Below are 26,475 nucleotides of genomic sequence, written 5' to 3' on the forward strand. Positions count from 1 at the left end.
GATCTCTAAAACAGAGTCATCTGTAAACATTTCTACATGGTGGTTGTGATGATTCCTTCTGTTTGGAATGAAAGCACAATGCATGTGCCTAACATCTGGTAAGTGCTCAGAATACTGGCATGAGTACCAGTAACATAAAAAGAATTTAAGACACTTTGAAAAGGCTGGTTATACATACAGTGACAATGATCTGTAATTTATGTATTGCTGAATTCCAAGGAGCTTTCAAGCAGGATTACTAAAATATCTTCCTGATTTCTCAAAAAAACAAAACTTACCTGGAGGAGGCCGCCCATCATTTATGTTAAATGCTGTGGCAAATATCCCAAAAGGAAATGCTCCAATTCCAAAAGACATCTGGAAGCCACCATCTCCAAATCCAAATCCTTGAAATCCCTATATGGAAGAAAAGCAATTAAGAGGAGGAAAAATGAGCATGTCTCTCCTATACATATCCAATGACACATCTTACATGCTCTATTTTATACAGAACCTTACACTCCTCGATACTCTCTGCCACCTATTTCCAAGGGTAAGAATCATCTTTTTTTCCTATTTAGACCCCAAAGCAGAGGAACTCTGGTGGATCCTCTGTCTATATAGCCTTAGCTCCAAGCTATGGAACTGTGAATATGCCAAAAAAGACAAGATCATACAAAAGAGAACCACTGTGCTGATGAAACTCAGGTTCTTAGGACTTAAGGTTCTTATTCTAGAGTTCCACATTAGTTAGTTTAATTTTCTACATGTTCTAGAGTCCCACATTAGCTAGTACAATTTTCTACATGTTATATAACTCACAATTCAATTACCCCCCCCGTCCCATTACAAAAGAATATCAAAATAAGCTACAAATTATTTGTAATAGCAAAAAGTTGGAATCTAACAGGCCAGAAATGGAAGTCACGATCAAAATCATGATAACATGCTCCCAAGGACCATTATGCTGACTTATGTAGCCAAACAGAAAAACTCTTATGTCCAAGTTATCAGACAAAATTGTTTGGACATCATGGTCACAAGTACATGACAACATGTAGACAGGATATCAACATTTTCTCTCAAAAGTATTTTTTGTGGGGGAGGGGTGGTTTCTGGGGACTGAAGCTAGGAGCACTCTGCAACTGAGCTACATCCCCAGTCCTTCTTCTTCTTCTTCTTTTTTTTTTTAGTTGTAGTTGGGCACAATATCTTTATTTTATTTATTTATTTTTATGTGGTGCTGAGGATCAAACCCAGGGCCTCACACGTGTTAGGCGAGCGCTCTACCACTGAGCCACAACGCCAGCCCACATCCCCAGTCCTTCTAATTTTTTATTTTGAGACAAGATCTCACTAAGTTTTTGAGGCCACCCTTGAACTTGTGATCCTCCTGCCTCAGCCTCCTGAGTTGCTGGGATCGCAGGCATGCCCACTTGCCCGAAGTTTCTTTTAATATTATTATTTAGAATTTTTTTTTTAGTTGTTGATAGACCTTTATTTTATTTATTTATATGCAGTGCTGAGAATCGAACCCAGTTCCTCACACATGCCAGGCAAGTGCACTACTGCTGAGCCCACAGCCATTCCCCTCTATTTAAATTTTTTTGTTTCTAAAATTTAAAACATTTTAATCTTTTCTGATTGTAAAAGTAATACACGCTGTTACAAGAAATTCACACATTATGGGAATAACTGAGCAAATCAGAGGTTTCTATTTACCTTTGGATCCTTTCAAATAACCACTGTCAAAAGTTTGGTATATTATCCTCAATTTTTTTTTCTATGTGTCACTGTATCACCTTTCACATGAAGAGATTCAGTAGAAACTATAATATTATGAGTAACTCCCTTATCTATTTATTTTTGTGCCAGGGATTGAACCCATGGGTGCTTAACCACTGAGCCACATCCCCAGCCCCCCACCTTGTTTTTTTTTTTTGAGACAGGGTCTCGATGAGTTGCTTAGGGCCTTGCTAAATTGCTGAGGCTGGCTTTGAACTCATAATCCTCTTGCCTCAGCCTCCTGAGCTGCTGGGATTATAGGCATGTGCCATCATGCCCGGCAGTAACTCCATTTTTCTAAGTGCAAATTCTGTGCCAAGCACAGTGTTAAAACTCTGGGACACACAAATCATGTTTAATTCTTGTAGTAGCATCATCTGCACTTTACAGAGACCAACTGTGGGTTGGAGAGGTAGAATAATCAAGGGGTAGAGTTTAGATCTAAAAGTAGGTTAATCTAACCTAAAAATTACTTTACACACCTTTTTTTTTTCTCTGCCCCTGAATCCCTAACAAGATCTTTAGAACAAATGATAATAGAAATAATAAAATAAAATAAAAAAATTGGGCCAACCATTTTCCAAAAAAAGCTGGTATTTGTGAAACTTTTGCAAATTACAAAAGTGTCCCATACTGAGCAGCCTAGCATCTGACTCCAAATTTCTTGCGATGTGGCACTACCTATAAAACTTAATAGGTGATTTAGTTAGAGGGCAAACCTATAGGGAAGAAAAACATTTTGTTTCCATCCCCTCGCTGCACAAATGCCTTCTTCTCAGACCTAGCATGGTTGAGTCTCCTGGGACTGAAGTTGCCTTACTGGAAAAGGTGCAATTGTTTCATCAGGAACCACAGCTTCACTGAGTGCAATCCCGAGGACTGACCTTCCTGCTTCCATTCTAGTAACATCTATGTGATCTCACAAGTCCTCCCATTTGGTGGGTTTATGTTTCTGGGGCAGAGTATGCAAAATACATTACATCACTAGAGGCTGCAAGTGCTTGTGAATGCTAGAGGTGGGCCCCAAAGTCTTCAAGGCCAGGGTCTCTGGCTTCCTGGGACCTTTGATTTACATTAGTTGCTAATGCTTCATGAGAAGTTAGAGCCTAAGTTTAAAGGACTGTTGCCTGGAAGTTAAGAGTGGGGACTTAAATACCAGCCAGATCTGTGTTTTAGTCTTATGTATGGCCCTGGACAGGTCACTTCACCTACCTGGGCTTCAGTTTCATCTTTTAAATGGGTTAGTGGGAGGTTTAAATGAGATCATAATATAGTTTTATATATATTTTTTTATTTTTTAGAAGTAGGTGAACACAATACCTTTATTTTATTTACTTATTTTTATGTGGTGCTGAGGATTGAACCCAGGGCCTCGCACATGCTAGACAAGCACTCTACTACTGAGCCACAATCCCAGCCCTATCATATAGTTTTTCCCATTAACAATCATACAAGTGTTCATTGTTAACAGGCAATACAGAGAGGTCACTCTTAATTTCTATCAAGAACCTTGACTTGGCCAGGTGCAGTGATGTACACCTGTAATCCCAGCGACTCAGGAGGCTCAGACAGGAGAATCACAAGTTCAAAGCCAGCCTCAGCAACTTAGTGAGACCCTGTCTCAAAATAAAAAATAAAAAGGGCTGGGGATATGGCTCAATTATTAAATGCCCTGGGTTCAATCCCAATAACAACAACAACAACAACAACAACAATAATAATACAAAACACAATAGATCCATGACTTGGGGGCTAGGGATATAGCTCAGTGGTTGAGCACTCACATAGCCTATGAGAGATCCTGGGTTAGATCCAAGCATTGCACCTAATAATAATAATAATAATAATATTTAATTCAAGTTAGAAAAAAAAGAAATGTGTACAAAGATCATCATTGTAGTTTTAACTTATCTATTTATGGTACTGAACCCAGGGTTGCTTTACCACTGAGCTACATCTCTAGCCCTTTTTATTTTTTTATTTTGGGATGGGATCTCCTTAAATTGCTTAGGATCTCATCAGGTTGCTAAGGCTGTGATCCTCCTGCCCCAGACTCCAGAGTCTCTGGGATTACACAACGCCCAGCTAAATCTACTCAAAATTTTATCTGAGCTTAGCATGGTAGCACATGCCTGTATTCCCAGTGATTCAGGAGGCTGAGGCAGAAGGATTGAATGTTTGAGGCCAGCAATTTAGGAAGGCCCTAAGCAAATTAGCAAGACCCTGTTTCAAAATAAAAAGGACTGGGAATGCACCTCAGTGGTTAAGTGCTTGTAGGTTCAATCCCTAATACCAAAATCAAATCAAAACAAAACAAAATTGTAAATCCATCAGAATATTTAAAAAATATTTTTTAGTTGTCAATGGACCTTTATTTTATTTATTTATATGAGGTACTGAGAATCGAACCCAGTGCCTCACACATGCTAGGCAAGTGCTCTACCACTGAGTAACAACCCCAGCCCCCAACAGAATATTTTTAAAATAGAAAAAGAAAAGGAAGCAGCTAAATTTCTAACGAAGGATTAGTTACATAAATTATGTTGGGTCCACACAACTGAATACTAAATAGCCATTATGTCAAGTATTAATGGGAAAGTATCTTCAGTAAAATCTTAAGTTATACTGTTGAAAGTCTTTAATTTCAAATGTTATGAACTACACAACAACAGGTGTCTTTGCTATGTTCATTGATAAATCACCCAGAACACATAAGTCACTTACTATTTGTAGAATAAATAGATTTTTTTTCCTGGACACAATACCTTTATTTTATTTACTTATTTTTATGTGGTGCTGAGGATCAAACCCAGGGCCTCATATGTGTGAGGCAAGTGCTCTGACACCAAGCCACAATCCCAGCCCTAAGAAGTTTAAAGGAGTAACAAAGGATTCATATTATAAAATAGATCAATGTAAACACATTGAATAAAATTTATGTGTTTATAGAATTATAGAAATACAGCCACAAGCAGGGTATAGTGGCACATGCCTACTGGAGAAACTGAAGCAGGACGATCAAAACTTCAAGGAAAGCTTCAGAAACTTAGTGGAACTATCAGCAATTTAATGAGACCCTGTCTTCAAATAAAAATAAATATAAGTAAAAAGGACTGGGGATGTAGCTCCGTGGTAAAGTTCTCCTGGGCTCAATCCCCAGTACCAAAAACAAAAAGAAAGAAAGAAAAAGAAAAACACATGCACAATAACCCTTTCGACTTGTTAAAAGAAGAAAAATGGAAAAGGAAAAAGACCACATTTCCAGCTGTTATTTCTGGATGATTTGATTATTTTCCCCCTTTCTCCATTCTGTATTCTACAAGTTTTCCTTTACTTTTATAATCAAGGGGAAAAAAAATGTAGGGTCAATAGGGAAATTTCTAAAGCCATGGGCTTTCTAGAAGCTTCTCCTTGAATGTTCCTTACCCCTCTATTCTCCGGCTCTGGCCTCTGGCCTTGAGGACGAGGAGGAGTCTTCTCTCTGAAAAAGAAACGGTATAAAATAAGTCTATTACAACATGATTTGAGTTGCTCACTATGAGAACTGGAAGCCAAGAGGGTCAGGGCCACAGCCATCTTTCCTGCCCATACATAAACTACGTAGGATAAACTAAATGCGAACTCTTTATTTTACCTATAATTATTCCTCTCAAAAGATATTCATTAGACTGCACTACAGGCTATTCCTCTTACAGAGATCCTGACCCATACTGGTTATTGATGATAGTCATCGTCTTCCCTGGACCTATAAGATACTAGGCTCATAGATATCAAAAATCCCAAAGCCAAACTGAAATTTAACAGCTGAGAGTACTGAGATTCAAGGTCTCTCTGCACTGTCCTTATTGACTTTAGCTTTACCTCTCATTACTCTTGGGTAAAGACCCCATGCTATTCTTTAGGCCTCTCAGTCTCACCCCTCTGATCATTTAGAAATGCCTGACTGAGGACTTGTTACATATGAGGCCCTAGATAGAATAATAAGACTGACAGATCTTATTCTTGAGGTAATGACAATTTCAAAGGGGATTCATCAAATCATAATGCAGTGTGAGAAGGATTACCAGAGAATGATGAGAACAACTCATGTGGGAAAAAATGACCACTTCAAGAAGGAAGTGACTTTCAAGCTGCTCATAAAAGATGGGTAGACATTAGAGAAAGAGGTAGGAGTGGAGTGCTGATTTGAGAAGAGGCAGAGCAGAACTCAAACACAAAGGCTAATGAATGTGAAAGGGTAGGCTCCTTTAGGAAAGGTCCAGTATGTTTGGTGTACTGGGTATGTTGGGATGGAATGGGATGGGAGAAGGTAAGTGACATTTCAGGAAAGGTTGGAGGTAACAAACCATGAAGGGCTTTCAGTACTTGTAGAATGCTGCAGTCACCCACATCTCCATTTCTAGAAATTCTGAACTCCACAAAGTCACCCAGACTGCTTATTCCCCCTCCCTCCACACTTTATACATACATCATTGCTGAGCAATTTGAGACTCTCCTGCTATATACACAGCCTGCCTCGCAGGCTGAAGGGAGTGCTCTTTCACAGCACTTTGCACACTTGCAATTGTGGTGTCTTGTGCACTCCTGGGTCCCCAGGCCCAGCATACTGCCTACTGGGTAAATGACACTCAGTGGTTATCTATTATAGTCCAGTAAGTGGCCACTCCCTCACTATAACTGGCTGACTCTCATTTGGATCAGACTGCCTCAGAACCAAGTGATCATCAAGCACTAAGTAAAGGGTGGGGTTTGGGGGTGCTGAATGGAAGTAAATTAATATCCAAGGGATGAAGTGGGTATGAGAGACATTCAAGTCCTCACCTGGGATCCTGCTGCCCAGTGCTGCCCCTGCCATAGAGAGGGATGACCTTGTCTCGGCTGATACCAGCTTTGCAAACTGGACACACCTGTCTATTAGGTCTGGTCTCCAGCCACTGCAAGCAGGACAAAAAAATGCATGAACGGTTGAAGGCCCACTACAGAATGATTAGAAGCAGTAGGAGAACATGGGCCAGAGGCCTCAAATGGGAAACACCAACAAAATCAGTAATACCCTGAGAACCCTGACTCTGATTCCTGTACCTAGTACTCAATAAATATTTACTAGTGGCAAAATTGAAATTGCCTTTAAATGCCATAATAATTAAAGTCAGCTTCTTCATACTTTCTCTCTCTCTCTCAGGGTTGCTAGCAATACAGCAAGGAGGAGCTGCAAGCCTCAAGCTGCCAAGGGGTCTGCCATACCCAATCTTAGGTTAGACTACTGATGTGGGTATAATGAACTTTCCATTTTCCAGGCTGGGAACATAGCTCAGTGGTAGAATGCTTGCCTAGCATGTGTGTGGTGGCCCTGGTTTGATTCCCAGTACCACAAAAATAAAGAAATTAGTTTCCACTTTCCCCAAAGGGTCAAGTATATTATCCTTATGTAAGTGATATTTTTCTTTCTGTGATTTCTTATTTTTACAGCATTTCCCCAACAACTGTGTGTCCTAAACATCAGCACCTGAACATAAGCAGATCATTTTCTGGTGATTTACCATGTGTTAAAGAATATATTTAGTTCATTATCTAAATTTGATTTTTTATAAACTGTCAGTAACTTTTGCATTCAATTATTTCAATGTCAATACAAGGGGCTGGGGTGTGGCTCAGTGGTAGAGCGCTCACCTAGCATGAGTGAGGCACTGGGTTCCTCAGCACCACATATAAATAAAATAAAGATATATGTTCACCTACAACTAAAATATATATGTATATATAAAAAAACAACAACAACAAAAACCCCACAACACCCTGTTTGGGGTTTCCCAGGCCCTTTCATTGGTTAAAGACATTTTGTTTAATTTTCTTAAAAATGAACAAACAAGCTAGCAAGATAGCACACGCCTATGGCGCATGCCTGTAATTCCAAGCAATATGGGATGCTGAGGCAGGAAGATTGCAAATTCAAGATCAGCCTCAGCAACTTAATGAAGCCCTGTCTTGAAAATAAAAAATTAAAAAGGGCTGGGTATATAGTTTAGTGGCAAACAAAACAACAACAACAACAACAACAAAAAACATACACAAAAAATGATTAAGAAAAGACACTGTAGTATCTTTATAGACATTAGATAATTTCATACATATTTTTTCTCAAGTTTTATTTTTGATGCTAGGGATCAAACCCAAGACCCTGCACAAGCTAAGCACACACCCTACCACTAAACTATACTCCCAGCCCTTAAACATTTATTTCAGAACATAAATAATTGCATGTTTAGATCCAATGATATGAAGTTATATTATAAATGTGTATCTAGGGCTCAGGAATATAGAATTGGCAGCACTTAATGATTTTTATATCCTACTTTGTCAATCTGTCAATGGCTCCAAAACTTATGTGCTCGTTATAAGCTCACAGCCAACATGTTCTATGAGGATCCATTATGGTTAGAGTGCTCAGCCCTAAGTCCCTCTTCTTTCTCCCATCAAGAGTCTGAGGCTCAGGCTGGGGTTGTGGCTCAGTGGGAGAGTGCTCGCCTAGAACATGTGACGCACTGGCTTCAATCCTCAGCACCACATTAAAAAAATAATAAAATAAAATCATTGTGTCCATTTACAACTAAAAAAAATATTAAAAAAAAAAAAAGAGTCAGGCTCTAGCAATCTGAAACTTATCCTCTCCTCACATTCCTAAGTCACCTATGAGTGTGGTCACCTACAAGTGTGGTGTTCTACTACCAACAACCATGGAGACAGTCAGCTGGCAGTAATTATTCACAGGCAATTGTGAATATCAGGCCCAGCTCTGTCTCACCAAGATGGTATCTGGGTCTTGGTGAATACTAACTGGTCTTCACAATGAGTGAAAACTGGGAAAACAGACTTTCTTCCTTTACAAAAGCTCTTTGTTGCTACCAAAATAAAATTTACCCCTTCTTAACATTTTCAAGAACTTTAGGGCAAAGGTTGTGGCTCAACAGCAAAGTGCTTGCCTCACATACTTGAGTCACTGGGTTTGATCCTTAGCACCACATAAAAATAAAAATAGAAAAATAAAAAAGAACTTTAAAGGTAGGAAGTACTTTTTATAGATGGAGAATCTAAAAAATAAAAAGGACCCAACGTATTATCAAATCTAGCCCAATTCACAAATGAGGAATTGAGATCCAGAGAGGTGGTAACTGGCTAAGGCTACAATGGCCACTAGTAGCAAAATCAGGACCATTTTGGGTACCACAATAACTCCTTATTTCGTCAAGTGCCTGTCAGTGGGCAGGTGTGTAAAAAGGGTTGGGGGGTAAGCATGCAAATGAGCCCAGAAGCAAGGGAGATTGCAGATTCTGACAGCAGTCTCCGGAGACAAGGGCTGTCTTGTGCAACCATAGCTGATGAAAGACAAGAGTAAAATGAAATGCATCTTACCTGATGTAAACATGGCCAACTGCCAGAGTCCCCAGGGCAACCAGCCATCAAGGAGAAGGTTAGAAAGGGGAAAAGGAAGAAAAACGCTTTTATTAGCAGAAACATTTGATGAACAAGGTAGGAACATCAGAATGGGAAAAATGGGGGAAGCGGGGGCATTGTGTCCCCACTGAGGTTCTGCAGGAATCATTGGCATCAGAAACTAGAAAAAGACTGGGATAAAAATCACAGGAAAAACAAAATAGTGAAGACAAGATCTCAGGCTTCACAACTAGGATTCCACTACACTTGCACACCTGCAGGGCCCAGACCACCCAGACCCAACTTCTCTGAAAGTTAGCCTTCAAAAGGTTATAGCATCTGAAGGAATCCAATAAAAGCTAAGCATTCTCTGCAGAAAAATTCATGGGAGCATTCTTATGAAGTACACGCAAGTGTGAGTGCATACACATACTATTTTACACCTAATTTCAGGCTCACAAGAGATAATTCACGCCTAGTTTAACAAAATCTTTAGGCTGTCCTCACTTTGAGAGGACAAAATAAAAAGGACAGGAAGTAGCTTAAAAATTCATAAAAACATTCTAAAAACATTTAAGGAATGGAAAGGACAGGGAGGCTACATGGCAGAATGGGCTAGCTTTAGAATGTCTCATTTTTCAAAGGAGAAAAAAAGCCAAGACTCACAAACAAGCAATTACTTGTACCAGGAGTGAAAACCAAGTTTCCTGACTTATACTTCACTGCCCTTTTAACACCCAACACTGCATACAAAAAAATTATATCTATAGAATTAAAGGAAAAAATCATTCAACTCCAGATTCTTAATACTTCTTTTCTCTCTCCCCCTCATTGATTAAATAGATCAACAAATATCTACTGTTGGGCTGGGGCTGTAGCTCAGTGGCAGAGCACTTGCCTAGCATGTGTGAGTCACTGGGTTCAATCCTCAGCACCACATAAAAATGAACAAATAAAATAAAAGCATTCTGCCCGTCTACCACTACAAAAAAAATTTTTTTTGTTAATATTTATTTATTTATTTATTTTTGCATTATAATTCTTAATATACCATTATATCATAATTTATCATATCTCTGATATATAAGGTATGTTGACACCAAATAAAATCCATATGCTTCACGAATTTGCGTGTCATCCTTGCACAGGGGCCATGCTAATCTTCTCTGTTTTGTTCCAAATTTCGTATATGTGCTGCCGAAGCAAGCACATAGATTTTTTTTTTTTTTTTTTTTGGTGGTTCTGGGGATTAGAACCCAGGGCCTTGAACACGCAAGGCAAGTACTCTACCAATGAGCTATATCCCCAGCCTCCCCCCAATTTTTTTTTTTTAATCTACTGTTTACCTACTGTGTGTCAGGACAGTGGAAAATGTGGATGTCCTTGCACATCATGTATCTTTTCTAGCTAAGTAAAACTTGGACTCAGAGGATAGCTCCTTTCCCAATTCTGGAACCAATTTAGCTTCAAAACTAGATCTACAATCTTTCTAGACATAACAGAAACCTCACATCTGACTTCAACATTAACCTTGGGATGCCATTCTGATCTGATCCAAATGCAAGGCACCCTAAAGATCATGGCAGATCTTCACTAGCAGTTCTCTCAAAGGCTGTCCAGAAGTAGAGGTGAATGAATGACCCTCAGAGGAAAGTTCAGGATTATAATGATGGGGAGTCCTCTTATTTGTTAAGCAACGACTGTGGCCAAATAGCTTTTTATTTGTTAATGGTACTGGGTGATTATGTTAACCTACCAGGGGGTATAATTATTTCCATTTTACAGATGTAGAATCTAAAGCACAGAGAAGCTAGCGGATTTTCCAAAACATATACCACCCAGTCTGGAAGCCTAACGTCCTTTTAGAATCTATGTTCTTTCCAACGGTACCTGACCTTAATTCTGTCACTCATTTTAAATGTGGTTTTATGGTACTCTGAAGTATTTCCAACTTCTAGGATAAGGCTGATTACTTACAACTATTTCTATGTAAAACTATGATTAGGGTGAGAGACTTGAGAACAAAAATCTCTGCCCCATTCTATTAATAAATCAATAAATTTATCTTTTACACAGGTGCCAATTTAACCTCCTCTAAAATACTGCTTAAATAACCCTTTCTTCACACCATTTTCCTGCTCAAAAGTATTCATTAACTCTATATCCTCTTAAACAAATCTGGGTTTGATAATTTGGCTGAACTCTCTACAACCCCTTGTTTCCTCATCCAGGGTGCTTTGAGAAGTATAGAAGGAGCCTCAGGGTCTCAGATGAACCCAATACTGCACATGCCTGTCCCTAGAAATGGCCGAGCTTAGGTTAGCACATATCTTTCACCTTTCCTGCCATTATTACCCCTCAATGTTCAGCTCAAATCTCAAGAGAATAAAACAAAACTCAACATTCACCCAGATTCTCAGAGCCAGCAGGTACTTCTGTAACCATTGAGGCTGGAACGGACACTGACCTTGCCACTTTACATTGTTATGTATGTACACACACATAAAATATAGTAACAATTATGGTCATGGCTAACACGTAGTATTTGCTGCATATTTGTGAACAACCCTATAAAATGAGGCAGAGTGCATGTAAGCACTTCGTCCCAGATCATCTGGTAAGAAGTGGTAGGATCAAGATTCAGAAGAGGCAGTCTGGCTCCCTGGTCCTTGCTCATTACCACTATACTCTGCTGCCTCTAGGCTCTGCACAAGTGGCAGGTAGTAAGTGCTCACTAAATGACATCATTACTGAAGAGGTAAGGAGCAGCAGCCTAGGATGGAGATAGGATTTGCCCAAGGTCACTGAACTCATAAGGAACAGAGCTGGGACAGAAACGCAGGTCTACGAATCCTTGAGTCTGAGTGTCTCAGGACCCAAAGTGGGTCAGAAACCATCTTTCCAAAGTTGCCCAGAGCCATAGTCTTTCCAAACTTGGCAGTGTTTGGATGGCAGTGGGGGTACTAACCAGAAGAGATGGCCACACAGGCTGATGACAGCGTCCTTGGCTGTGTCCAGGCATATGTTGCACTCAAATGTACTGTCCTGCCCTCCACTCTCACCAGCACCATTGCTGCTCCCACTGGGTCCGCCTGCACTGGAGTTCTCAGGGGATGTAGAAGGTGAGGGCCCCTTGTTTGCCATCTTCGGTGGTCAGCAAGGCTTTGAATGAAGATTCTCTCCCGGAAAATCCTGAAAGGCAGAAAAACCAATTACCAATTTCTGTAGCCCACTTTGCCCACATTCCATGCCAATACCCCATCTTCTCTCAGTTCTAGAAGCTGATTACGCTGAACCCCTGAGCAGATTTCCCTAAAGGTATCAGGAATCACAGCTATGGAGCAGTGCCCTTGAACATGGCCCAGAATATACTTCACAAATTCACAAACGGCAAAAATACAGAGTAGCCTCCAGATGGTTCACCATTGGAGCTATCTCACTTGTCTCCATATTCTCCTATAATAATCAACCCAAATGATAAATACATGCTCAATTAAAATGAACCTTCAAGCTGTCCTCTAACTTTCGACAGATTCTATATATTGTCTAGGAGAGAGGAATCTGCTTAGGATTATGACTGGTATATGCTAGAATTTATATAAAGGAATTCCTGTAACTGAAAGATTAGGAAGCTAGGAGGGACCAGATGACGATTTCTTACAATGCAATCTTTTTCATTCCCTTTTTTGTCATGCTGGGGTATCATCTGCCTTGTTTTTTCTAAATCTACCAACATTTTGGCCTCAATATATTGAAAGAGGAAGTTTATGTCACTGCTGTTAATGGAAAATCAGTATTACTGGAAATGAAAAAGATAATTACAAATATAATGAAGAAAAATTTTTACCCTCATCACCTAAAGTCACACTCATGATATACTCTGGGTAATTTTTTCTTAACATTTATTTATTTATTTTTATGTGGTGCTGAGAAGGAACCCAACACCTTACATGTGCTAGGTAAGCTCTTTACTGCTGAGCCACAACCCCAGCCCCATTCTGGGTAATCTTGATCTGATCCACTCTCTTCAGGAAAATGCAGCCTGACTACTGTGGAGCTGAGACTGGGATTCATGATACCCTGTTTGTATTCAGATCACTGTACCACCATAGAGCAAGCTGGCCATTAGAAACAGACCACTGTTGACTACCACTTCCAAGTCAAAGAACTCAGCAGGAAAGCAAGGATGATGAAACATTAAGGGATATCCAGAAGAATCTGTCAGGAGCCAGATCTGGCTATCCTCATCATCTCAAAAATTGTAAGCAGAAAATGTGGGCTGACTACCATAGTCAGAGAACTGAAGGCTTGGATGCTGGCCTCAGCAAAACCTCCAGTTTGCTAGTGGTTTTGAGAATCTCCCTTCCCCTTTTCTGGCCATACTCTTCTCACTATAAAATGAGGCACTGGACTACATGGTCTTCTAAATACTGTTTCTAACTCTTAGACTGCCACTCTGGATCATCTCACTTACTTTCTCCAAAGCAGACGGCTCCTCCACACGTCTAGGACTCACCAATGTAGCACCAAGGGACCACCCTGATTTTAGCTTCCAAAATACAAGAAGATAAGGATCAAAAAGCTGCAGTCTTCTCAGATCAAGAAGCCTTCCACTGAGTCTTCACAGAGCAGGCTCATGAGCATCTCTCAGTAAGACAGCAGCTCAGTGATTTGAACAGGGAGAGGAAGCCGACTCACCGCCACTTTTTCACTCAGTTACATCATTTAACATGAAGTCCCAGAAGAACGGTTGGCTGCTGACAGTACCAGTGCCTTGTTGGCCTCAGTTCCAAAACCTTTTCTCTGACCAAGAAACCTTCTCCTTCTACATATACATCTGCTCTCTTAGAATTCTAAGGCTATAGCCTTCTTTTCTAATCATTCCAGCTCAAAAACCCTGAGTACTTGACCGATGTATGTTCCTTTTTGTTTTGTGTGTTTGAGGTGCTGGGGATGGAAACCAGGGCCTCATGCATGGGTGGCAAGCCCTCTAGCACTGAGCTATATCCCTAGCCTGTGTTTCCTTGTTCAAAAATTTTATCTTTTAAAATTAAGAACTGTAAACAGATGAAGTACAGTCAGGTTCACCAATTTTAACAACAGCCTCCTAACATGATGCAGTAGGAAATACACAGCATCAACAAGGAAGCATTTTTGCCTTAAAACACAAACTATAGGGCTAGGGTTACGGCTCAGTGGTAGAGCACTTGCCTAGCAAGTATGAGGCACTGGGTTCGATCCCTAACACCACATTAAAAACAAAACAAAACAACAACAACAAAAAAAAAAAAAACTAAATAAACAAAACAAAGGTATTGTGTCCATCTACATTAAAAACAAAAACAAAACACAAACGAAGCCACAAAAATGAATTATTGTACCCATTTATGGAAAATAAGGATGCATGTATTAAACAATTCTGGAGAATATATTCAGCCAAATCCAGAAATGTGGAACTTCCTACAGGCTAAGTAGCCCAAGCTCTTCAAAAGTTAAATAATATAGGTGGGGAGCAGAGTTAACAAATTGAGATATGAGATATACCAGACCACTTGCAGTGTGTGGCCCTCACTGGAACCAGATTCAAACAAACCAACTATTAAATTATACTTGTAAAATGACTGACAATAAAATCAACCTAGTTGACAATAAAGAAAAGACATTTATTTGGGGCTAATGAGGATTACAATCTAAGAAAACAGATTTAAGCAGTCCTGAAAATATGCTCAAAGGTTTTACAAAATAGCAGCTATATTTATAGCTTTAAACTACAAGGGAATTGGAAATTACATTATTAGTCAGGAATTATGATTGATGCTGGCATAAGTCAAGCTATTTAATTAGAAGGGGATTATGTGTAATCTTAACCTCTGGGTAGTCTGGGGAAAGAAGTTCACTGTATGTTTCAAAGGTCAACTCAATTTGGAGGTGGGTGTATTTGCCGCTGCAGAAGTATTTGAGATCTGATGAATAATGACCTCCTGATTCCATTTTCAGTGTCTCAAACAAATGCTATTCCATTTGTTCAATTTTTTTTTTCCTTGACAGAATGATTGCTAATTTTGTTGGGTATGACTATAATATTATGTAACTTTTCAAAAAAAATTCTCAATTCCTAGAGATACATTCTGAAGTATTTATGAAACACTGATGTTTGGTATTTACTTTAAAATATTTTAGGGGGAGGGACTTGGGTTGTAACTCAGTGATAGAGCACTCACCTAGCACAGGTGAGGAACGGGATTCAATCCTCAGAATCACATACAAACAAATAAATAAAATAAAGTTTAAAAAATATTTTAGGGGGAAAATGAAAGTGGGAAAAAAAAGATGAAAGAAAAACAAAGAAGTTGGTTGTTGGAGCTAGATGATGAATAGGGACTTAAATTAGTCTATTTTTGTATTTATATTTTTTCCATAACAAAATAAATGTTTTTTAAAGGATCAGGCTGCAGAAAAGTGTGTTTATGAACTTACTTGTGTAAAAACAAAGTTTATAAATGGGTGTGTGTGTATATATAAACACACAAGTATACTTGAGGATGACTAGAAGGCACACCCTAAACTATCAACAGTTATTTTTGGTATTATGAAGACTAAAAAACTTTGCATTTTTATATTCCTAGTCTTTTTTTTTTTAAGTTGTAGATGGATACAATACCTTTATTTTATTTACTTTTTATGTGGTGCTGAAAATCTAACCCAGTGCCTCCCAGGTACTAGGCTAGCACTCCACCACTGAGCCATAACCCTAGCCCTTGCTATTCTGTTTGAAAGTATTATAATCAACAAGAATTACTTTTTTTTTCTTTTTTGGTACTGGGGATTGAACCTGGGGCACTCAACCACTGAGCCTCATCCCCAGCCCTATCTTGTATTTTATTTAGAGACACGGTCTCACTGAGTTGCTTAGCACCTTGCCATTGCTGAGGCTGGCTTTGAACTCTCGATCATTCTGCCTCAGACTCCCTAGCTGCTGGGATTATAGGCGTATACCACCACACCCAGCACATCAGTATTACTTTTATAATTTTTTTTTTAAAAGGAGGGGGGATAGGGATATAACTCAGTGGTAAAGCACGCATGGCAAGTGACCCTAGGGACACTTTACCACTGAGCTAAATCCCCAGTCCATTTATTTTGACATTTTAACATTTTGAGACAGGGTCTTGCTAAGTTAATGAGGCTAGCCGTGAACTTGTGATCCTCCTGCCTCAACCTCCCAAGGAGCTGTGTTATAGCTATATGCCATCTAAACCACTTTCTAGATTTTTGTTTTGGTACTGGGAATTGAACCCAGGGTCGCTTAACTACTGAGCTGGGTGGTTATGTTTTATTTTGAGACAGTCTTGCTAAGTCCTTTGGGCCTTGGTAAGTTGCTGAAGCTATTCCTGGCCCTTTTTATTTTGAGACAAGGTCTCATTAAGTTGCTTAGGGTCTCACTAAGCCACTGAGGTTGGTCTCAAAATTGTGATTCTCCTGCCTCAACCTTCTGAGTTGCTGGGATTACAGATGTGTGCCACTGCACCCAGTTATAATAACTTTTAAAAAAGAAAAATGTATGCCTGGCACGGTGGCACATGCCTGTAATCCCAACGGCTCTGGAGGATGAGACAGGAGGATCGCGAGTTCAAAGTCAGTCTCAGCAAAAAGCGAGGCACTAAACAACTCAGTGTTTCATTCTAATTCTGTCTCTAAATAAAATACAAAAAACAGGCCTGGGGATGTGGCTCAGTGGCCAAGTGCTCCTGAGTTCAACCCCCGGAAGAACACCTCAAAGAAAAAAAAAAGAAAAAAGATAGACTGTATGTATAATACTGCATTTGTTACAAGAATAAATATAAATATTAGCAAATATCTTTTAAAATGTGGAAGAATATACCAAGCTAGTGATGTGACTATACATTGATAGGGGCTTGGTAGAAATGACTTACATTTTCTAAATCCTCCAAGTTTATAAAACTGACATTTTTACCTATAGTAATTTTGAAATCAGACAAGAGTTAACAGTAAATGAAATAATTTTTCCCCTCAATGTTCCAGTTTTCCCACCCCAAAAAGCTTTGAGTTCAAGTCCTAACTTTACTACTGACTGGCCATTGGCCTGGGTAAATTATTGATAACTTGAATTTCTTTTTTCCCTTGAGAAGTTAGGGCATCATACCACCTACTGCACTACTGAGGCACACATCAAGATAACAGAGTGACCTGGAGGGCATACCAAAGTGGGGGGAGGCTGTTGCTATTGGAGGTACATAGGCATACCATTTACCCTGGTTCCCCCTCCAAATACTCTCTGGACCCAAGGTTCTGCCTAGTCTATACTCCTACACAGAGGCATAAGGGAAAATCCTGGGTCAAGATAGGTGTTGGGGTGGGACCGATCAGGAGACACTCACTGGTAAGCTCAGAGTTTGCAGGGTGTGGCAGCTTTGCAGCAGGCCAGGTATTGGAATAGGCTTGTATGTCCCAACTCCAGACAGATCACATCACTCTCCTTCTAATTCTTAGTAGACTGATACCATTCTTCGTTTCCCTAGGACCTAGAGCTTCATCCTAGCAGGCACTGAAATATTTAGTGAGTGGGTACAGGCATGCATGATTGGCTTTGGTCAACTGCCAGGTGAGCTGCTCACAACCCTCTTTGCAATATATCCTGGGCTCCAGAGGTACACACCCATCCTAGGAGCCTCCTCTCTTTACCTCCTCCCTAACTTTATCCACAGGAACCCCATACCAATGTGTCAAAGCAGAGATAAGTAGCTTCCCCTGGTGACTATCTAATGAGCATCTACAGAACAAAAGAATGTGGCCACAGCGTCATGGGCCCTGCAGAACTAGGAAAATGGTCCAGAGAATAGAGGACCCTGGTTGGCTTAGGAACGAGACAGAATAAAAAGGAAATAGATCCTGAGCATACCTAAGATTCCCTCTTGCTAAAACTCTCCTGGCCCTATAGGGCCTATAGACTTTGACCTGACCACATCACAACTTTATTGTAACTATTTTTGTGTTCCTGTACTTTTTTTGGAGGGGTGGGAAACAGGATTCTGTTTCTCAGGATGGTCTGAGGATGGTTTCTCAAGTGATCTTCCTGCCTCAGTTTTCCAAGGATCTGAGACTACAGGCATGTGCCATCATACCTGGCCCTTCTTCACTCTAGATTTGAACCACTTTCTAGATTTTTGTTTTGGTACTGGGAATTGAATCCAGGGTCACTTAACCACTGAGCTATGTGGTTATATTTTATTTTGAGTTAGTCTTGCTAAGTCCTTTGGGCCTTGCTAAGTTGCTGAAGCTAGTCTTGAATTTGCAATCCTCTTGCCTCAGCCCCCTGAGTTGCTGGGATTACAGGCATGTGCCCCTACACCTGGCTGTACTTATCAGTTTTTTTAAATCATATTAACATCTATCATTACTTCTGATCCTCATCCCATTTTATAGATAAGGACATCAGGCCAGGGCGGCTGGAAGACTTGCCTAAGGGTGGGTCACCATACAGTGCCAAATTCAGACTTCCTAACACAACATGAGCACTCTTTTTACTCATATTATTCAAATAGCATGCAGCTTTACAAAGCTAAATACCCAGTCTTTGTTTTCCCTCAAATTCATTTTACAATGCTGTAAATTCTGTGCTTTGAAATAGAGAGCAAATTCATCACTCATTCATTTATGCAATCAACAGTTCTCTACTGACAACATTATTTCAGGTCTGATGCTACCAACTGTGAAGGAGTCACAAAGAAGCGCAAGAACAAGTTGAGTCTGGCATCGGAGCTAGAAAAGACATATGGAGCCAAGTACAGTGACTCAAACCTGTAATCCCAGTGGCTCAGGAGGCTGAGGCAGGAGGATCACAAGTTCAAGCCAGTCTCAGCAATTCAGCCAGGCTCTAAGCAACTTAAGCGGAAGCCTATCTCAAAATAAAAAGGGCTGGGGATGTAGTTCAGTTGTAAAGCGCCCCTGGTTCGAATCCCAATATAAAGAAGAAGAAGAAGATATAAGAATTCTAACAAGGGGCTCCATTAAACTCACCTTCCTTTCCCCACCACCATTTTTCCTAAAGAGGCCCCTCCCTCCATAGGGAATCTGGCTCCCAGACTCTCAGTGATTTAAATAGGATATGGATCAAGCTTAAGAATCTATTACTTTTTAAATGTATCCCTCCCTCCACCCTAGATAATTCTCTGAAGAAGAGTTTTCAGAAATCCAGCTCTAGAAGAAATGGACTCTACCAAAAGCAGAGCATACCAGCACAGCACAATGTTTGAAAGGGACAATAACCTCAGATCCCAACCTTCAGAATATACAACACCTGCTACAATCCACAGGGACTGCAGAAAGGTCAGGAAAACTTGGGGTGGAGGACAAGTCTACTAAGATTTCAGACCAGTCAGCATTTGATCCATCCAGGACACAGCTGTTCGTTTAAGAAACAAGATCACACTTAGTTTTGTAAAACATTCCTCAATTTGAGACATCCTGAGAGGTAAATGTGGTGTTGGACTGAAAGCCGATTTACAATACTTAATGATCCCTTAGGAGTGCAGAGCCTGTATTTGACTGACCCAGCATCTTCACTCCTATTACCTTTCCAGAGCTGGCCTTTGGTCCACTTGCCCTGGTCTACCTCACAGGAACTGAACAAGTGAGAGAATGCAAGAGTTGAACATCCCTGCAGGAACCAAGGAACTTGACCTCATGAGGAAATCTCTTTGTAACATTCTTGTGTTCAATTTTCTGGTAGAGAACTGTAAGAATTCATTCTCTGCCTTTTCTGCCCTCTTTTAACTCTTAAGAATTCCTAGACCAAGATGTACAGAGGCACCTAGAAATGTTATTCTTAGTTATGAAGATTACAAATTTGGGTGATAAATAGTTGGCATGACTCTGGCAGGTTTCATTCCTGTAAGTATATGCTTCTTCATAGGGAAGCTTTTTGCCAGGAATCCTGAACCTGTCTGTGCTGCTTATTAGGTTGCTGTTAGACCATATGTAGAGATGAGATGTGCATTCCAAGAATGTCTACATCATACTCACAGAAGGTTAGAGTGAAGAATTGAGTAAGTTAATTGGAACTTAGAACACACAGAAAACAGCTCTAAAATTTGAGAATCTAAATGGCATTTAGACCACTAAGCTAGCCCTCTATGACTTGGCCTTCAAGTACAGGACCAAGGACATGAATGGCCTTTCAGGTCCAGAAGAATTGGCTTCTTTCCTTGGAGATGCACTGGTCCTATTCTCTGGAACCCTGTAAAAAGCTAAAATGGGATTATGACCACTACTGACACAAACTTTTAAGGGTCATCCAAAGGCTGCCTTTTGTCATTCCAATGTCTTAAATGCTCCTTGACTTTAATGGACTTATCTTTATTAAAAACTAGCATGGCACAGAGGATTCAGATGGCTTGGAGTTCAAACCTCAGATCTTCCACATATTCTGACTTCAGACAATTTATTTTCTCTCTGAGCCTTTGGTCTCATTTATTTGTGAAAATAGGGCCATTACCTTCCTCACAAGACAGTTGTGCAAATTAAAGACAAAACAAGAGGCCAATTTCCAGACATGCAGTGAAGTGCTTAAAAAATGTTAATCCCCCTCCCTAACGAGATCTCCCTCTCTCAGTTCAGTGAACAATACTGCTTCTTTATATTCCCCCACAGACCTAAGCAATCAGCTGGGACTTGGTTATTTTGCTGAATGAATGAATTACAACTTCCCTTTCTGAATGAGCATTATTCCTTGAAGGCAGATTAGGTGAGATATCAGAACTGTATAAATTTGTGCTGAGAGGAAATCTAGAATAGGACATAATTAGTTTGATCCAGAGAAGCCAGACTTTCCACTAAAATGTTAAAATCAGAGGCACTTGTTATATTTCTTGTCATTACCAATAACATCAGCTAACCTACTCAGTTAGGCTCTTTAGTGAATTATGTCATTTCATCTTTACAGCCTGCCTTGAGGCAAACATTACTGTAACATTGTTAGCATCCCCTGTATGTTAAATTAAGGCTCAGACTAGTTAGGTCACTTGCCCAATGACAACGGAGCCAGTCACAGACAAAGCTTCCCAACCCCAAGCCAATGTGCTTGATAGATGGGACCTTAGGGATCTGTTATTGTGTTTCCTCATGCCTTGTCCCAGCTTCCAAGTGCTTTAGTCAGCACAGGGTCAGGCAGTTCAGGAGCACTTCATCAATGTATACTGTACTATCAGATCTAACACCTAAGAAAGAACACTTAGGAATGTACAACTCAATACAAATCAATCTAGCCAACCAAAGTTATGGAAAATCAGTATTCTACAAGAAAAACATTCTTCAGTGGGGTTTTCTTTCCCCCAGACTAGAAATGTACATGTAACTACATCAATACTTTTTCTTTTCTTTTCTTTTTTTTTAAGTATTAGTCCAAACTCATAAACAAATGGGGCGGGGGGAGTCAGAAATTTGCAGTGAGAAAACAGTTCAGGTATTATTCCAAAATTAGGACCCACTGTATATTAAAGGATAACACTACTTACACAGAGGATTAATTATGCAGTGAACTGTTTATTGTACACTCTAGAAAGCAAGTCCTAGGGCCAACAGCACAGTACCCCTGGGAGGAGCCATTTGATAAAATGTATGTGAATGAATGGTAGAAATTTGCCAATTTCAACTCAAAACAATATACCTGGGAGAAATACTGTACTAAGAAAAGACAGATCCCAATTGAGAACTGGATTTTAGTAAATACAGTGAAAGGAGCAATATGGAGGTAGAAGACTTGGCCTGAGACCCAGTTTTGCCATTTGCCAAGCCAGTGTCCTTCATGTGCCAATAGTGGTAACTGTGCCTGCCCTTCTTTTTTTCCCCTTTTTGGTACCCTTTCCTAGCCCCCTTGCCCCTCCCCATTCCTCCCTCACCTTTGCCCAATCCAAAGTTCCTCTACCCATCCCTTGCCCCCTCCATCATGGATTAGCAACCACTTATCAGAGAAAACATTTGGACTTCGTTTTTGGGGGGGATTGGCTTACTTTGCTTAGCATGATAGTCTCCATCCAACTCCATCCACTTACCAGAAAATTTTATTCTCTTTTAATGCTGAGTAATATTCCATTGTGAATATATATCAGTTTCTTTATCCATTCATCTATAGAAGAGCATCTAGGTTGGTTACACAGTTTAGCAATTGTGAATTGTGCTGCTATAAACATTGATGTGGCTGCATCATTATATTATGCTATTTTTAAGTCCTTTGGGTATAAACTGAGGAGTGGGATAGCTGAGTCAAATGGTGGTTCCATCCCAAGTTATTTAAGGAATCTCCATATTACTTTCCAGATTGGTTGCACCAATTTGCAGTCCCACCACCAATGTGTGAGTGTGCCTTTTCCCCCACATCCTCATCAACACTTATTGTTGCTTGTATTCTTTTTTTTTTTTAAAAGAGAGAGAGAAGAGAGAAAGAGAGAGAGAATTTTTTAATACTTATTTTTCAGTTTTTGGCGGACACAACATCTTTATTTTATTTTTATGTGGTGCTGAGGATCGAACCCAACGCCCCGCGCATGCTAGGCGAGCGCATTACCGCTTGAGCCACATCCCCAGCCCTGTTGCTTGTATTCTTGATAACTGTCATTCTAACTAGAGTGAGATGAAATCTTAGAGTAGTTTTGATTTCCTCAGCCCATTTTTAGATTTTTTTTAGTTTGAGACAGGGTTTTGCTAATTTGCTTAGGGCCTTGCTAAATTGCCTCCCAAACTGCTGGGATTACAGGCATGAGCCACCATGCCTGGCCTGCCTTTCTTTTGTTATAAGAAAAGTTTATGGGGATGGGGATGTGGCTCAAGTGGTAGCGTGCTCACCTAGCATGCGTGAGGCACTGGGTTCGATTCTCAGTACCACATGGAAGTGAAATAAAGATATTGTGTCCACCTAAAACTAAAAAATAAATATTTTTTTAAAAAAGAAAAGTTTATGAATAAGAGTTTTGTTTTGTTTTCATTAAGTCATTGAAACCTCATTGATTTTATAAAATCTCACAAATATTTATAAAATATCATTAATTCAATTTTTTTAGTTGTAGATGGACATAATACCTTTATTTAATTTATTTATTTTTATTTGGTGCTGAGGATCAAACCTCACACATGCAAGACAAGTGCTCTACCACTGAACTATAACTCTAGCCCTCATTAATTCAAATTTTAACCAAGATTGAGCTAATAACCTCTAAAATACTCTGAAGGCCGAATATTAAAAAAAAAAATTAAGCTAATAAGGTTTAACTAATTAGGGAAAAAACTTTCTGAGAGTTTAATAACACCCAGTAAATATTGACAAAACAATGATTTCACTTTTCTTTTCAACATGAGGTCCTAAAGAGGACTGACTGTGGTTAAAAATAATACAAACAAAATGACACTACTCTGAATAATCTATAATATCAACTTTCACAAATCAGGCTGTCTTCCATTAATGGCCACTGCCATTAACTGTGTTTATTGCCAGTGCAGTTTGACAAACGTTTAGAGAATGCCAACTACTAGGATCAATGATAAAAACAAAGCAGACAAGGTTCTGCTTCTTGACTTCAAGGAGTCTAGAGTAAGTCAGAATTTAATTGTAAAAAGCTTCTTATTCTGTAATGTGCCTTGGCAAAGATGATAGTGCTAAGAAAAGAAACTTTTCTGGGTTTTGGCCAGGATCCAATCTCATATCCAGAAAAGTCCATCTTTAAAAACACCACTATTGCTTACATCACAAGGTATTTCTGAAAAGTACCTATGATAATAGATACTGAACTGTTGGAAGTTAGAGACTACCATGGGGGCTGGGGATGCGGCTCAAGCGGTAGCGCGCTCGCCTGGCATGCATGCGGCCTGGGTTCGATCCTCAGCACCACATACAAAAACAAAAGATGTTGTGTCCACCAAAAACTAAAAAATGAATGTTAAAAAAAAAATTCTCTCAAAAAAAAAAAAAAAAAACAAAGAGACTACCATGGGAATTAACCTGATGACTAGGCCCAGAGTAGAATGGCCAACTAGTCATTACGGCCATTTCCACAGGACACAGAGATTTGGTCAATAACTAGAAGTGCTGCTTCAGATCTCTCTGTGTCCTTAGGCCACATGGGGGACCACTCAAATACTGTGTTCCCATTGACCTATGAAATGAAGAGACAGACCCACTTCTGTAAAGTTGAAAAATAAAGACGTGGGGTTATAATAACTGGACAACAATTAAGGTCACCACTGAGAATCCACTTGGTACTAATTTATAATCCACATTTCTAGCAATGATTTCATCCATATGACACCAAAGGTAAATCTAACAAAAGAAAAAACAAACAAATTGGTTTTTATGAAAACTTAAAAATTCTATGCACCAAGACAGAGTAAAATGGCAACACACAAAATGGGAGAAAAATTTGTGGATCATATATCTGATAAAGGACTAACTTCCAGAACATACTAACTTCCAGAACTAAATCCTAAAACTCAACAACAAAAACAATCCAATTAAAAAATGGACAAAGGATATGAATAGACATTTTTCCAAAGAAGATATATAAACAGCCAATAAGCACATGAACAAGTACTCATTATCATGAATCATTAGGGAAATGAAAATCAAAACTACAAGACACCACCTTATCACATTAGGATGGCTACTATAAAATAAACAAAAGAAAGCAAGTATTGGCAAGAATGTGGAGAAAGAGAACACTTACACACTGCTGGTGGGAATGTAAGATGGTGCACCTGCTGCAGAAAATAATATGGAAATTCCTCAAAAAATTAAAAACAGGACAGGCATGGTGATGAATGACTTTAATCCCAGCTATTTGTGAGGCTGAGGCCGGAGGATCATAACTTCAAGCCCTGCCTTGGCAAATAAGTGAGATCCTGTCTCAAAATAAAAAATAAAGAACTGGTGATGTAGTTCAATGGTAAAATGCCCCTGGGTTCAATCTCCAGTATTACCAAAAATTAAAAATAAAAAAAAAAAATTACCATATGATAATTCCATTTCTGGGTATGTATCTGAAAAAAGAACTGAAAACAGGGTCTCAAATATCTATTTGTTTATAGCAGCAATATTCACAATAGCTACAACATGGAAACATTACCAGATAAATAAATAACCAAAATGTGGTATGTACATATAATGGAACACAACCAGCCTTTAAAAGGAAGAAAATTCTGACATATACTACAATATGGATGAATCTTGATTGAGGACAGTATGTTGAATGAAACAAGTCAATCACAATAGACAAATACTACATAATTCCACTTATAGGAGGTATTTGAGGGTTGTCAGAATCAGACACATTCAGGCGCAGTGGCACAAGCCTGTAATCCTAGTGTCTCGGGAGGCTGAGGTAGGAGGATCAGATTGCAAGTTCAAAGCCAGTCTCAGCAATTTAGCAAGGCCTTAATATGGTTGCCAATAGGCAAGGGGAGGAGGGAAAAGAGAGTTATTGTTTAGTGGGTAGTGAGTTTTGGGTTGGCAAAATGAAAAGTCTGGAGACACATAATGGTAATGTTTCCATAACAATATGAAAGTACTCAAAACCACTAACCTGAAAAAATCATTAAGATGGTAATTTTTTTCTTCTTTTGGTGCTAGAATTTGAACACAGGGACACTTTCTTTACTATTGAGCTACATTCCCAGGCCTTTTTCTTTTTTGTTTTGAGACACGGTCTTGCCAAATTGCTGAGGCTGGACTTGAACTTGTGATCCTCCTGCCTCAGCCTCCGAGTTGCTGGGATGACAGGCATGGGCCACTATAGCCATCTTAAAATGATAAAAGAACTGGAGATGTAGCTCAGCAGTAAAGCTCCTCAGTACTGGTGTGGGGGGGATAGTTAACAGTGAATACCTCTAGGCCAGTTACTCTGGAGAACACGGCAGGAGGATCACTTGAAACCCAGCAGTTTGAGACCAACATGGGCAACACAGTAAGACTCCATTCTTTGGGGAAAAAAAATTACTATGTACAATGAATAGAATAAGGGATGTTTGAGGTGGGGAAAGGGAGGTTTTTTTTTTTTTTTTTTTAAATATTTATTTTGTAGTTTTCAGCGGACACAACATCTTTGTTTGTATGTGGTGCTGAGGATCGAACCCAGGCCGCACGCATGCCAGGCGAGCGCGCTACCGCTTGAGCCACATTCCCAGCCCATGAAAGGGAGGTTTTTAGTATTTTCCAAAATATCTAAAATAAGAATATATTATTTTCACAATTTAAATTACTGAAGTCTCTCTTTTAAA

General features: G+C 39.5%; 1 protein-coding gene and 1 non-coding gene across 8 annotated transcripts in view; both read right to left on the minus strand.

Annotated features, from left to right (window-relative positions):
• Positions 1-26,475, minus strand: part of LOC124089446 (E3 ubiquitin-protein ligase RNF185) — a 110,211-nt gene that overhangs the window by 78,218 nt on the left and 5,518 nt on the right. For 6 of the 7 annotated variants that reach the window (XM_046439485.2, XM_046439487.2, XM_058577419.1 and 3 more), the window contains 5 exons: positions 12,164-12,387; positions 9,175-9,193; positions 6,586-6,698; positions 5,191-5,245; positions 279-396 (listed from right to left, as the gene is read on the minus strand). In XM_046439485.2, coding sequence (XP_046295441.1) covers positions 279-396; positions 5,191-5,245; positions 6,586-6,698; positions 9,175-9,193; positions 12,164-12,339 — 481 coding nt within the window. In that variant the 5' untranslated portion in view covers positions 12,340-12,387. Of the gene's footprint in view, positions 1-278; positions 397-5,190; positions 5,246-6,585; positions 6,699-9,174; positions 9,194-12,163; positions 12,388-26,475 lie in introns of those variants that run through there. The other variant, XM_058577420.1, reaches the window with a different exon arrangement.
• On the minus strand, positions 10,299-10,405 carry LOC124089474 (U6 spliceosomal RNA). The gene has a single exon (XR_006850743.1). It is a non-coding gene; the product is annotated as a U6 spliceosomal RNA (small nuclear RNA).

Source organism: Marmota monax, unplaced genomic scaffold, assembly GCF_021218885.2.
Source record: "Marmota monax isolate L192 unplaced genomic scaffold, Marmota_monax_Labrador192_F-V1.1 WCK01_AAM20220418_F8-fsc00253, whole genome shotgun sequence".
Lineage (NCBI taxonomy): Eukaryota > Metazoa > Chordata > Mammalia > Rodentia > Sciuridae > Marmota > Marmota monax.